At 64.6% G+C, this 14,080-nt stretch overlaps 2 protein-coding genes across 2 annotated transcripts; both read left to right on the plus strand.

The window, feature by feature from the left end:
- Nucleotides 1-624: 624 nt before the first annotated feature.
- On the plus strand, nucleotides 625-2,901 carry LOC136996205 (uncharacterized). Its single transcript, XM_067317147.1, is given in 3 exon segments — nucleotides 625-791; nucleotides 794-1,377; nucleotides 2,785-2,901. Coding segments are annotated over 3 exon segments (765 nt in total). The 5' UTR covers nucleotides 625-727.
- Nucleotides 2,902-3,240: 339 nt separating this feature from the next.
- Nucleotides 3,241-12,065, plus strand: LOC106485110 (splicing factor 1). Its single transcript, XM_067317142.1, is given in 18 exon segments — nucleotides 3,241-3,366; nucleotides 5,504-5,579; nucleotides 8,192-8,344; nucleotides 8,451-8,540; nucleotides 8,747-8,831; nucleotides 8,833-8,931; nucleotides 9,015-9,130; nucleotides 9,222-9,329; nucleotides 9,581-9,757; nucleotides 9,854-9,998; nucleotides 10,000-10,053; nucleotides 10,055-10,145; nucleotides 10,264-10,323; nucleotides 10,457-10,542; nucleotides 10,544-10,631; nucleotides 11,358-11,386; nucleotides 11,388-11,575; nucleotides 11,577-12,065. Coding segments are annotated over 18 exon segments (1,911 nt in total). The 5' UTR covers nucleotides 3,241-3,311; the 3' UTR covers nucleotides 11,788-12,065.
- The last annotated feature ends 2,015 nt before the right edge of the window (nucleotides 12,066-14,080 follow it).

Below are 14,080 nucleotides of genomic sequence, written 5' to 3' on the forward strand. Positions count from 1 at the left end.
GACAAAGGGCCTTGGGCGGGGAGAGAAAATGGCCGCACTCCCATGATGCTCGGCGGAGGGGGGGGGGTTGGCAGGACTCCCATGATGCTTTGCAGCGTTTTCTTTGGCGGGCCGTTGCCCGCAGCACGAGGCCACCCCCTCTGTCCCTGCCCCCGCCCGCCGCCCTCCGCCAATCAGCGCGCGCCTCGCCTGCGGGACGGCGGAGCCCGCCAATCAGGCGGAGGCGGCGGCGCTGACGTTCGCGCCCAACCGCCCCCGCCTGGCACGGGGTCTTCCAACGTCCCGTCCAGAGCGTCTCGGGCGCGTGGCGCGCGTGGCGGGCGGCCCGCAGCCAATGGCGCCGCGGCTCGCCCACGCCGCGGGCCCGCCCTCCGTCGCTCCGCCCAATCCCCGCTCGCCCCCTCCCCCGCCGCGGCCGCCCAGCGCGCGGCGCGCCCAATCCCCGCCCCCTTCCCCGCTTCCCCGCCCTCCCTGCCAACCCTGCACCGCCTCCTCTTTGAGCGACGTCCCTTCCAGCCTATGAGCGCCGGCACCGCCCCCGGGCCAATCCCAGCCCCGCTGCCCGTCCCCCGGCCAATGAGCCGCGGTGCCGCGCGGACGGACAGCGCGTCTGGCCAACGGCGGCGCGCGGCGGCCTTGAGCGACGCGCAGGGCGGCCAATGAGCGCCGGGCGTGCGCCGCGGCGGCTTGGAAGGTTCGCGAACGCCGGCGGCTGAGGGGAGGCTCTATGGCGACCGGGGCGAACGCCACGCCGCTGGGCAAGCTCCACCCGCCCCCGCCGCCGGGGAAGCGGGTTACCCCCTGCCGCCGCCTCCCCCGGGCCCTCCCGGCCTCGTGCTCCCCGGGCCGCCACCGCCGCCGCCTCCCGGAGCGGGCCAGGCCCAGGCCGCGCTGCTGGGCCCCATGGCGGCCGCCGCCTATCCCTTCGCCGCGCTGCCGCCGCCGCCTCCGCCCCCCCCGCCGCCGCCGCCGCCGCCGCAGCCCCAACCGCCGCCGCAGCAGCCGCAGCCGCCGCCGCCACCGCCGCCGCCGCCCCCCCCGCAGCAGCAGGCGGCCGCCCAGCAGCAGCAGCAGCAGCAGCCGCCCTCGGCGGCCCCCCAGCAGCAGCCGGCGCAGGGCGCCGCGCCCTACGGGCAGTACCGCTACCCGTCGTCGTCGCCGCCGCCGGGCACGACCAGCCGCAGGCCCCGCAGCCCTCGGCCGCGCCGCCGCCGCCGCAGCAGCAGCAGCCGCCGCCGTCGTCGCAGCAGCCGCCGGCGGCTGCCCCGCCGCAGCAGCCGCCGCAGCACCCCGGAGGAGAGCGGCCCGGGCGGCGGCGGCGGGCAGAATGAACCGCCCGCGCGGCCTGCCGGGGGGCACAAGGGGTCCGGAGGTCAGGTACGTACCGGGGGGGCTGGGGGGGATGTTTTTTGGGGGGGGGGGGACGAGGAAACAAATGAGTCCGGGAAGGGGGGTTATATTAGAAGTGCGGTGGGGGGGAGCGAAGAGGAGGAGTCCGGGGCGGTTATGGGGGGCGATAAGTGGAGAAGGGTCCAGGGGGGTTATGGGGGGGGCAAGGAAGGAAGAGCGGTTCAGGGGGGTTATAGGCAGGATGAGATCTAAGGGGAGACTAGGGACATTGCTGAGAGGTTGGGGAGTCTCTGAGGGGGTGGTACATGGGGGTCAGGAGCAAGGAGAGGATTCGAAGGGGTGTCCAGGGGGGTACATGGGGGTCAGGAACTAGGAGGGGATCCAGAGGGATATCTAGGGGGAGCATATGGGGGTTGGGAGCCAGGAAGGATCTTGGGTGGGGTGTCCGGGGGGGTACATGGGGGTTAGGAGGGGATCCGGAGGGGTGTCCAGGGGGGGTACATGGGGGTCAGGAGTCAGGAGGGGATCTGGAGGGGTGTTCAGGGGGGGTACATGGGGGTCAGGAGGCAGGAGGAATCTGGAGGTTGTGTCCAGGGGGGGTACATGGGGGTCAGGAGCCAGGAGGGGATCTGGGGGGTGTCTAGGGGAGGTACATGGGGGTCAGGAGCCAGGAGGGATCTTGGCGGGGGTGTCCGGGGGGGTCAGGAGCGAGCAGGCCCCCGGGGCGCTCGGCAGGGGAAAAAGAGAAGAGGTTTGAGGAGTGCGGACCGGGGTCCGGGGGGGTCCCGGGATGTCCGGGGGGCTGGGGGGGGCAGGATGGGATCCGGAGGGGTCGGCAGCCGAGGTAAGGGCAGGACGGGGGGGGGGGGAGCTGCGGCCCCCGGGGAGAGGTGCTGCGGCGAGGGCTGCAGCCGGGAGGCCGAGAGGCGGCTTCGGGGGGGCCGGGGGGGGCCGGGCTGCCCCCGCGCCCCGCCGTTGGGAAGCGGGACGCTTCGCGAGAGCGGCCGTCGCACGGAAGAGCCGCTTTCTCCGCTCCGGCCCGGGCAGGAGCTCGGAGCAGCCCGGCAGCTCGGAACGAGGGAGGGGAGGGGGGGGGGGATTAGAGGGGGGGGGACACGTGTGGCAGCGCCAGGGCCACGTGCGGCTCGGGGGCGAGCGCCGTGCTCCCCCCCCCTGCCGAGCCCTCCTGCGGCCCTTGCTCCCGGGCTTCCGCGCCGGGAAGCAGGGAAGCAGGGAAGCAGGGAACCAGGCCCGTTGCCGCCTGCGCGCGCCACCAAAATGGAGGCCCAGGAGGAGGAGGAGGAAATGGGGCAGAACGGCGCGCGGCGGCTGCCGCTGCTGCCAGCGCCTCGGCCCCGCTCCCGCTCGCCTCGTGACGCTTCCCAAAACCTCCCGGCCGGCTCTCGCGAAGAGCCCGCCGTTGCGCTCCCGCAGGGCGGCCGCGGCGCGCTGGCCTTCCCCTGCGGCGCGGCTCGGCTCGGCTCGGCCCCGAATGGAGCCGCGGGAGGCGGCCATGTTGCCGCGTCGCCGCCGCCCGTCCCGCTCCGCTAACGAAGCCCCCGCTCGCTCGTGGCGAACTCCGAAACGCTTCGCTCCTGCCTCTCCCCGGGGGAGCAAAGTCCGGCCTCTCCCGCCGCGTCCTTCCAGGCTGCTCCTAACTGCTCTTTGCTCGGCAGGCGGGAGGCCGCGGGCGAGGGGTCAATGCTTCGGCCGGGGTGGGGTGGGGGGGCTCTCCGGGGCCGCCGGAGCGAATCCGGCCACCCCGGAGCCCCTCCGCCGCCTCGGGGACCTGGCCCCGGGGCTCGCGTCGCCCCCTCCGCGAGAGGCCTCTCTCCAGGGCGTTTTGCCCCCCGGCCGCTCTAAGCGTCTAAAGAAAGGTGCTTGCCCCAGATTTCCCCAAGAAGCGGAAGAGGAGTCGGTGGAACCAGGACTCCCTGGACCAGAAGACCGTTATCCCGGGAATGCCCACAGTTATCCCTCCCGGGCTCACGCGTGAGCAGGAGCGAGCCTACATAGGTAATTACACGTTCTTCCTTTCCCGCCTGGCACCCAGACTCAACCCGCACGCTCGCAAGCCGCACGTAACTGTTTTTTCTAGACTTCAGGTGGTTGTTGCGACCCTCTTCCACACCCGCAAAAACCAGCGCTCGTGTGGTTTGCCCGGGGTAGGCGCTGGGCGCCGCCGGGGGGGGAGGCGTTTTTGTAGGGGGCTCCGGGCGAGGCCGGGGTCCCTCCCCGCGGAGAGCGCCGCGAGCGCCTCTTCCGCAGCGCGGCCTTGCCTCAGCGCCCCCCGCAGCCCGGTCGCTCTCTGACTTTCTTTTAGGTTGGTCGATGACATTGCTTTAAAACATTTCTTTAGCTGTTAAAATGGTATCCGCAGTGGTTAAAAAAGGGGAAAAAAAAAAAAAAAGGGGTCAAGCTGGTTTTGTCCTGGCGAGGAAAATGCAACTGTTTGCTTCCATTTTTGGCAAGAAAGCTACGTCTGCGGCGTAGCTCCTGGGTCGAGCTCGGTTTAACGAGCGCTCCGTGTTTGCACACACGCACGCGCTGCTGGGAAAGGGATACTGCCGCGTCCTCGGGGAAGCGAGGCTTGAAACGCGAGCCCCGTCCGAAACCGGGCGCGTCGGGACGCCTCCGTCCGCTGCGGGAAGACGCGGCGTGCCAGTAACTGTCTCCGAAACGAGGTTTTAACCAACTTTGCCTTCAGTCGATGACGCTCGAGTGTCTTAACGATCACGTGCCAGGCGGGAGCGTGTAACGAGGGCGCAGCAGCCCTCCCCGAGGCGTCGGAGACTCGGCGCTGCCGCCCGCGACGGCGCTGCCTCCGTTGTACGCACCGCGAGGCAGCGTGGTCCCGCCGAGCTCGCGGGGGCTGAGAGCGGCCCCGCTCTTTCCTTTGCGTAACTGCTGAGAATTTTGGGTGCGTGTCAGGCTCTGCCCTTTGGCAGCCGGCTGGGGACAGCTGGGAGCGGACTGCTGGCGAGGTCGCTGGCCGACGCAGGTTTTGCCCTTAACTCGAGCCCGCTAACCCGCGCTGTCATCCCTTTTCCAGGCAGCGATTAAACGCCGCGTTTGGCCCAAAACTCCCCCCTGCCCGTCGAGGGGAACAAAAAAAAAGGGGCGAGAATTGGCGAAGCGAACGAGCCGCCGGGGAGCGCGGAGAGCTGTTTTGCAACGGCCCCGTCCCTCTGGGGAAGCGGAAACGCAAACAAAGCGTCCCGACTTCCCGAGGCCGCCGTCGCGGAGCCGCGTCCCAAAGCGCTCGCGGCCTCCCGAGGGGGAAGGGCGGGCACCGGGCCGGGATGCAGCGTCCCGCCGGGAGCTCTCCCGAGGGGCTGCCCCGGAGCCGCCACCGCCGGAGGCGGAAGGGCCCGGGGAGCCGCGCGCGGGGGGGGCAGGCAGGCTTAGGGGTGCCCAAAATTCTCAGTGTGCGCAAAGGTAAGAAGCGGGGCGAGAAGCCTGGCCCTCGTCTCCGTGCAGCCCGGAGGCCGGGAACGGAGCCGAGCTTTGCTGCCGTGTCTCCGATGACCGGGGCTTCGTAACGGCGCCGGGCGGCCGCGCGAGCCGTCGCGCGACCGCTTTGTTGAGTTCTCCAGGAGCCGCGCGCAGGCGCGTGGTCCGCGCGCCGCCCTCTCCGGGGAGGAGGCGAGGCCGTTGCTAAACTGGTGAATCCAAAACGGACTCTTAATCTGGCCTAAACAGCAGCGAGGCAATTCTGGTCAAATTTAACGGCGCTCTGCTCCGGGAAGGAGCAGTCCGCCCTTGCGAGGGCGCCCGCCGCGAGGCCTCGCACCTTCCACCAGTTGTGGCGAGTCACGGGAGGGTTTCGCTTCCGGAGACCTGGCCGGCCGTAGCCTCCCGGAGAGCGGGCGGTCGGTGTTCGCTAACCCTCGAATAAACACTTTGCTTCCTAATTAATGATCCTCCTTGAAGAAGACTGGCTAGATGTAAATAAGGTCGAGGTGGCCCATCTGGATTCCGCTGAGTTCAGCTGGCCGCCATTACATTGCGGGGTCTCCTTCGGTTGGTCACTTATGAGTCGTCCTTTGCAAAGTCTCCCATTCTTCATGCTTTGATGTTAAGATTTGAGATGTTATTTGGTAACATTGTCTTTTTTCCATCCTTTTTTCTTTCCTAACCTGGTTTCTTCCAGTGCAACTGCAGATAGAAGACCTGACTCGTAAACTGCGCACAGGAGACCTGGGCATCCCCCCTAACCCTGAGGACAGGTTGGGAAACAGTTTTAACCAGCTGACAGTAACACTTTTACCTTTTTTCAATACGTTTTTCTGATGGCATCGTAATGTGTCAGTTCAATGCAATCCTGCCAGTGCTCTGATGTGACAGTCTGGAGGGGAGCTGGGGTGTCCGTTAGGCAGATGGAGCGGAAGCGGCTCTGCCCCACCGAAGCCACAGGGGAAGGGGGAACGAGGGCGTCTCGCTGGGTTTTGGTTTTGCTTTTTTGGGTTTTTTTTGCTTTGGGGAGCCTCTAGGATTAATTAACTTGGTGTCAACGAGAGAAACGAAGGTAGCCAAGGAACGTGCCCCTCCGGGCCTGGCTCTGCGCGCGGGCCCGGCGCCGAGGGGTCTTTCGCGCAGGCTCACCCTTTTAAGCACTCTTTTACTTATTTTTTTTTTTATTATTATTTTTTTGCATGGCTGAGTTTGAGCAGCCTGGAAGCGCACTCTGGTCAGCTGATGCTGCAGAGCTCTTTCCTCCCGGTGCTTGAGGATGTATTTTTTTTTTAATGTGTTTTTTTTCTTTTTAAAAAGCCGGATGCGTTTTCTAACCCATTTCTTTGCTGCCCGCCGCTGCACGGCTTGGGCCCCCGAGGGACGAGGTGGCCTCGCAGGAGGCAGGAAGGCAACTTCAGCTGAAACTCGGCTATTTTTCTTTTTTTTTCTTTTTTTTCTCCCCCCCCCCCAAATTAATGCCGATGTTGCCACTGGGTTTTTTGGCGAAGCGGCCGTTTTTGGACAAGCGGCCGGGGTGCGGAGGGCAGAGGAGTGAGTCACGCCGCCTTGCCGCAGTTGACGCCCGCCCGAAGTCGGCGATTGCCGACGCCAGGTCACCTCTGGAGGAAAGATGAATTTTAACCCTTTTAATAGATCTCGGGCTGATCCTCTTCCCCTGTGCTTCCGTTTTTTTTTGGCGTGGGGCAATCGCAGGGGCAGACTAAGGCGTTTCCCTCCGCTGGAGGGGTAATCCAGGCGGGGGGGCGGGGGGCTATCGATGTCTTAACGTTTTTTGCTTTAAAGGCAATCGTTTAACAGCCTTCTTAATGTTCATAACGAGCAGTTTAGCAAAGCAGAGTAAAGCCAGAGTGGTCCGATTTTCACCCAAACGTGCAACCTCTTAGCAGGGCGGGGCGGGGGGAAACGGAGTAATCACTGGAGTTGCTGATTGAGTTTCAGAAGAGTCTAACTCTTAATTGCTCCTCTGCAGTGCAACAGAATCAAATGCATGAAATGATCTTGTGTCTTAGCATTAATTTCTGAGGTGGAATCTCAAATTAAGCCACTTCAATATTCCAGTGTGTGTTTGAATTTTTAAGAGTGTTTCTAAACCACCTACTGTAGCTAATGGGAATTGGAGGTTTATTTATCTTTTTTTAGTGTTCAAATGCAAAGAGAACTGGGAGGGTGAAACCTTGTTTGTTTGTGTGTTGCTCTGTCTCTGACTGGGTCGCGTTACCATTGATTCAAATCCTAGAAGCGGAGGTGTAACCTAGCCTTGATTAGTTCTGATCAAACCTGACCTTTTATTTCATGTGTTGACGGTTCACTTTAGGCTGAGAAGACAGTGGGATCAACCGATTTTAATCCTCGTTCTAACCAGCTAGAAAGTTTCTTTTAACCTAAAACAAGGGTGTAGGTTTCTGATTACTTCCGGGATGTATTTTTTTGATAAAAACCTGATCCACATAATCTCTTCCCTTCTTGCAGCTAATCCTAAATTTTCATTCAACATGTTTTTAAAAAGGTCCATAACTTAATCAAAATCCTAGGAATGTGACTTTTTTTGTCTTACCGCAAACACAGCTGTGGTAAATCAAACTGACTCTTTTATTTTAGCTTTACGACACTTGCTCTTAAAAAATAAAACAAAAAAAAGCCAAGGCATCTGCTTTCTGGGCATCTAAACCTGTGGAGAAACCAGGGCTTTCCGTAGAGGTTTACAGGTCCAGACTGTAAGGAGCGCAGGCAGTTTGATCGAGCCTCTAACCCCGAAACGCAGAAAACAGGTTGAGAGTCGGCCTTGAAGCTGCAGCACAATGAAGGAAAAGCCAGGACAGAAGCCATGAGCGTCTCTCGGCACTGGGGCAGTGACTTTAGACTTAATTGGTGTTGCCGGCAGGATTAGTCACCTCCGATTAAAGCCTCAACTCTCTTGTTCCTCCGCTGCGGCGCTAAAGTCCACGCTGCGACCTGCGTCACCTCCCGCGCTAGGACTCGCCTCTAAACTCGTAGCTGCCGCTGGAAAGTTTGTTCTCTGTGCGAACTAACCCTTTCCACCACCACCACCCCCCCCCCCCCCCCAAAAAAAAAACCAAACCCAAAGCATCGCCAGCCCGCGAGCGGCGCAGCGGCCGCCCCCCCAGCGCCCGCAGCCCCTCCGCGGCGGCGAGCCCCGCGCCGCCGCCGCGCTGGCGGCCGGCCGCCTTTGCCCGCGGCCGCGTAGCAGGGAGACAGTGAACCTTGAGAGTGAACTTATACACCTTCCTTTGCGGTGGTCGTTGGGTAGAAGGCTAAGTGACGGTAGCGGTGAGGGGAAGCTGTACTTGTAAGCGGCCCCGGGGCGGCGTCCGCCCGAGGGGGTAACCCGGCCTCTTCCCCGCAGGTCTCCTTCCCCCGAGCCCATTTACAATAGCGAGGGGAAGCGCCTCAACACCCGCGAGTTTCGCACCCGCAAGAAGCTGGAGGAGGAGCGGCACAACCTCATCACGGAGATGGTGGCGCTCAACCCGGACTTCAAGCCGCCTGCGGACTACAAGTAAGGGCCGGGGGCGCCGCCGGCGGGGCTCGCGGCTTCCTCCCGCCGGGGAGCGCGGCGGCCGGCTCTTCCCCGTGGCCCCACCGCCGCTTTCTAATCCTCCCAGGCCTCCGGCGACTCGGGTGAGCGATAAGGTGATGATCCCTCAGGACGAATATCCCGAGATTAACTTCGTGGGACTGCTGATCGGACCAAGGTGAGCCCGCCCTGCGACGTGCTCGGAGCCCGTCTCGGGGGCAATCCAGGGAGATTCCTGGGAACCGTCTGTTCCCAGCCATCCGCGCTCACCAAAGCGCTGCCCGGTTGGATTGCGGGGGCCGCGTTACGCCGTCCCTTTCTGGGGAAAGCCGGTGTTCCTAGCGGAGCCGGCTGGGGCCGGTAACACGAGCCTTGGTACCGCAGAGGCAACACCCTGAAAAACATCGAGAAGGAGTGCAACGCCAAGATCATGATCCGGGGCAAGGGCTCCGTGAAGGAGGGCAAGGTGGGGCCGCAAGGACGGGCAGATGCTGCCCGGAGAAGACGAGCCCCTGCACGCGCTGGTCACCGCCAACACCATGGAGAACGTGAAGAAGGCGGTGGAGCAGGTAACGAGCTGCCATCCGCCCCGCCCGCGGGACTGGGGGGCCTGGCGCCGGCACGCTCAGCCTCTCCCGCCCCTCTCCCGCAGATCCGGAACATCCTCAAACAAGGCATCGAAACGCCGGAAGACCAGAACGACCTGCGGAAGATGCAGCTGCGGGAGCTGGCCCGCCTCAACGGCACGCTGCGGGAGGATGACAACAGGTGAGTGCCTGCCGCTTGGCTGCGCCGGCCTGCGCCCACGCCGGCCCGCCCGCGGCTCACCGCTCTCCGTCCCTCCTTCCCTTCCCGCCAGGATCCTGCGGCCGTGGCAGAGCACGGAAACCCGCAGCATCACCAACACCACCGTCTGCACCAAGTGCGGCGGAGCTGGCCACATCGCCTCCGACTGCAAGTTTGCCAGGTAAATCCCTCGCCGGGCAGTTCTCCGGCTGGAGCAAGGTGTGTGCTGCTTTTCCGGGCAGCAGAATTCCCCCGTGCCAAACGTGGCAGGTTTGGGTCTCCCGAGCGGGGCTTCGGGGGTCAGTCCTGGCCCTGCAGCGCATCCCAGCTGCCGGGGGAGCCTCCGCCGCTCGCCGGTGGCTGCGGGATGCCTCCCCGTGCCCGCCCGGCGCTGGGAGCACCCGTGTACATCCGCGTGCTTCCGTCTCGCAGGCCCGGAGACCCTCAGTCCGCCCAGGACAAGGCGCGCATGGACAAGGAGTACCTGTCGCTGATGGCCGAGCTGGGCGAAGCGCCCGTCTCCTCCGTGGGCTCCTCGGCCGCCCACAACAGCAGCCCGCTCTCCTCCCGCTCCAACGCCTCGGGGCCGGGCAGCAGCCAGCCGCCTCGGTGAGTGAGGCCACGGCGATTTCCCGGGTGCGGGGAGCAGGGTGGAGGGGGGGGGGGGAAATATCCCGGAGCTGGCGGAAGGGGGACGCCGGGAAGCGCCGCCTGACGGCTCCCGTGTCCTCTTTTTCCCCCCACCCCGCAGAGCCGCCCGCCCTGGATGAACTCCAACCCCTCGGAGAACCGTCCCTACCACGGCGGCATGCACGGCGGGCCGGGGGGGCCCGGGGGACCCCACAACTTCCCCCCACCCCATGCCCAGCATGGGGGGGCACGGCGGGCACCCCATGCAGCACAACCCCCAACGGCCCCCCGCCCTGGATGCAGCCTCACCACCCGCCCATGAACCAGGGCCCCCACCCGCCGGGCCACCCGGGCCCTCACCACATGGGTAAGTACGTTCCTGGGCAGCGCGGCGGCGGGGGGGCCGCGGTGGTGGGGGGGGCAGCCCCCCCCCCATGCCCCCCCCGGCCCCCCTCCCTAAGGCGACGGTCTCTCATTCCCTCAAGATCAGTACCTGGGAAATTCGCCTGTGGGCTCTGGGGTCTATCGCCTGCATCAAGGAAAAGGTGAGTCGTCGTCGTCGTTGTCGTCGTCGTCGTCCCTTGAGCCGCCGCTGCCGCTGTCTCCCCCCACCCCGCGGCGGCGGCGCCTCACGGCCCGGCCCCCTCTCCCCCCCCCCCCCCCCCCCCCCCCGCGCAGGTATGATGCCGCCGCCGATGGGTATGATGCCCCCGCCGCCCCCTCCGCCCAGTGGTCAGCCTCCCCCACCTCCCTCTGGTCCTCTCCCCCCCATGGCAGCAGCAGCAGCAGCCGCCTCCGCCGCCGCCTCCCAGCAGCAGTATGGCGTCCAGTACTCCCTTGCCATGGCAGCAAAGTGAGTAAGAGCCCTTCTTCTCTTGCCTTCCCCCCCCCCCCCGCCGCCCGCCTGCCTGTGTGTGTCCCCCCCCGGGGGGGAGGGAGGGAGGAGGCGAGGGGGGGGGGGGGATATGGGGGACGGGACACGCTGCTGCTCGGTTTTATTCCGTCCCTTTTTATAGGCGCCTCCCCCCCCTTCCCATTTGGTGCCCCTCTGCCTGGGAGACTGGGATTATTTTATTATTTATTATTTTATTATTTTATTATTTTATTATTTTATTATTTTATTATTTTATTATTTTATTATTTTATTATTTTATTATTTTTTTCTTTTTCTTTTTTCTTTTTTCTTTTTTCTTTTTTTCTTTTTTCTTTTATTATTTTTTTTTCTTTTTTCTTTTTTTTTCTTTTTTCTTTATATTATTAGTGTATTTACTTTCTAGTTTTTATTTTTTAGTGTATTTTACTTTCTAGTTTTTATTTTTAGTTTATTTTTATGTATTTTATTCATTTTTTATTATGTACTTTTTATCTTAATCATAATAATTTTTCCTCCCCCCATGCCAGGGTGGGGTGGGACAGTGGGAAGCTGCTCGCGTCCTGCCCGGCCCCTTCCCGCGGGCCCCCTTCCCCAGCCCCTTAGAGTGCGAGGACCCCCCCCCCCCAGGGTGGGAGCCCACCCCGGAGCCCCTCAAAATGACCCCCCCTTCCCTCCCCCCCCCCCTTCTCTGCGTCCTCGCCCCAGATACGACGACCACCACGAGCGCTGGCACCCGGCTCCATCCCGCCATGGCAGCAGCAGGCGGCGGGGGGGGCTTCTTCGGGGGCCCCCCAGATGCAAGGCAGCCCCTCGCTGGTGCCTTTGCCGCCCGGGGTGCAGCCGCCGCTGCCGCCCGGGGCGCCGCCGCCCCCCCCGCCGCCGCCTGGCTCCGGGGGCATGATGTACGCGCCCCCCCCGCCCCCGCCCCCCCATGGACCCTTCTAACTTCGTCACCATGATGGGCATGGGGGTGCCGGCCATGCCCCCCTTCGGCATGCCCCCCGCGCCCCCCCCCGCCGCCCCCCCAGAACTGACGGAGCGGGGGGCCGCCGACGCTGCCGCCAGGACTCCGCCGCTTGCCGCCGCGGCCCCCCCCGGCCCGGCCCGGCCCGGCGCCGCCGGCTCCGTCTCGTGAACTGGGTTTTGTTACTGTCCTTCCTCCTCCCTTTTCCCCCCCCTTCTTCCTCCTCCTCCTCCTCCTCGAGGCGGGGCGGTGGGGTGGGGGGGGCACCCCGGCGTGGAGAGGGGGGGGCCCACGGGGTGCACACGGACGGGGGCGGCACCGCTCCTTCCTTCCTCCCCCCCCCCCCCCCGCCGCGGCTCCCTCCTCCTCCTCTTCCTCCTCCCCCTTCCCAAAACATCTGGATGTGTCCGGGGTCCCCGTGTAGACGCCCCCCCCCCTTGCCCCCCCCCCCCCCCGCGCTTTCTTTTGTGTATGAATAAAGCCGCAGAACGGGGAGGCCCCGCCAATAAAGGCAGGTTTTTTTAGCCCGGATATTCTGCCCTCCCTGTTGCCGAGGCGCCTCGCTCCCCCCCCCCCCCCTCTTTCTTCCCCCCCCCCCCCCGGCTATTTCGGGTGCTGCTGTGGGGCCGGGGGGGGGCCCTGGCCCTGCCCCCCCCCCCCCACAAGCCTTTTCCTGGCCCTGCTCCTGCCGGATCCGGTTTCAGGTTGTTTTCCTCTGCGGAAACCCGAGCAGGGTGTGTGTGTGTGGGGGGGGGGGGCGGTGCTGGTCCAGCCCAGCGCACTGGGGGGGGGGGGGGGACACGGGGTCCCCCCCCCCGGTGTCCCCTGCGGCTGTCACTCACCGCTGCCCCCCGTCCCCGAAAATGCCACGACCTTCAGGGTGCCGCCGCGGCACCCTGGGCCTTGTAGTCCCCCCTGTGGGGTTGCGTCCACACGTGTGTGCGCACGGTGCTGGGTTCACACACGTGTGACAAGCGGCGGGTCCCTCTGCGACGCGGGGAGGGAGCTCGAGCGGGTTCGGGCATGGAGGGAGGAGTGGGTGGACGGATGGATGGAGGAGAGCTGGAAGGATGCGTGGATGGAGGCATGGATGGATGAACGGAAGGAGGAATAGAGGTGGGATGGATGGATGGAGAGATGAAACGATTCCTGGAGTGGTGGAGGAATGGGGGGTGGGTGGAGGAGCTGATGGATAGATGGATGGATGGAGGAGAGCTGGAAGGATGGATGGAGGCATGGATGGATGAACGGAGGGAGAAATAGGTGAAAAGGTGCCTGGAGGAATGAAGGGATGGATGGATGGAGGGACAAAGAGGTGTGTTGGTGGCTGGAGAGATGGACGAGTGGATGGACAGGTGGAGGGATGGAGTGGGATGAAGGAGTGGATGGACGGAGGAATGAATGGAGGAGGTGAAGGGGTAGATGGGGTGAATGGATGGAGAACTGGAGTGATGGATGAGTGGGGGTAGATGGAGGAAGGATGGAGGGAGGGATGGATGGAGGAATGGAGGAAGAGATGGAACAGAGGGAGGGATGGAGGAGGTCGCTGGAGCAACCAGCCCCCCCCCCCCGTGGCACCATGCACAGCAGCTTGGTGCTGCCCCCCTGCCCCCCCCCACCGCGGGGGCGGAGCCTAGCCGAGGAACCGCCCGTGTGGGTGGGGCCATCCGAGGGTGGCCCCGCCCCCCTCATGAATAATGCACGAGGCGGGGGCTCATAGCGGCCGGGGTGCAGGCACCGCTGCCTCCCTGCTCTGTCCCGTCCTGTCCCGTCCCGACCCGTCGCCCCCCCGCCCGGGACCCCCCCCATCGCGGCGGCACCATGTCGCGGCCGTTGACCGACCAGGAGCGGCGGAAGCAGATCAGCGTGCGGGGCCTGGCGGGCGCCGAGAACGTGGCCGAGCCTCAAGAAGGCCTTCAACCGGCACCTCCACTTCACCCTGGTCAAGGACCGCAACGTGGCCACCTCCCGCGACTACTACTTCGCCCTGGCCCACACCGTGCGCGACCACCTGGTGGGCCGCTGGCTCCGCACCCAGCAGCACTACTACGAGAAGGACCCCAAGGTGGGGGTCTGGGGGGGGTCCTGGGGACACCAGGGGGCCTGGTGGCACCGTGCCCAGCAGCACTGCTATGAGAAGGACCCCAAGGTGGGGGTCTGGGGGGGCCCGGGGCCACCAGGGGGTCTAGGGGGAGTCTGGGGATACCTGGGGGTCTGAGGACACCAGGGTCTGCTGCCTCCGCACCCAGCAGCACTGCTACGAGAAGAACCCCAAAGTGGGGGTCTAGGGGGGGTCTGGGGACACCAGGGGGTCTGGTGGCACCAGGGTCTCCTGGCTCCGCACCCAGCAGCACTGCTATGAGGACCCCAAGGTGGGGGTCTGGGGACACCAGTGGGTCTGGTGGCACCGTGCCCAGCAGCACTACTATGAGAAGGACCCCAAGGTGGGGGTCTAGGGGGAGTA

This window comes from Apteryx mantelli, unplaced genomic scaffold, assembly GCF_036417845.1.
Source record: "Apteryx mantelli isolate bAptMan1 unplaced genomic scaffold, bAptMan1.hap1 HAP1_SCAFFOLD_247, whole genome shotgun sequence".
Lineage (NCBI taxonomy): Eukaryota > Metazoa > Chordata > Aves > Apterygiformes > Apterygidae > Apteryx > Apteryx mantelli.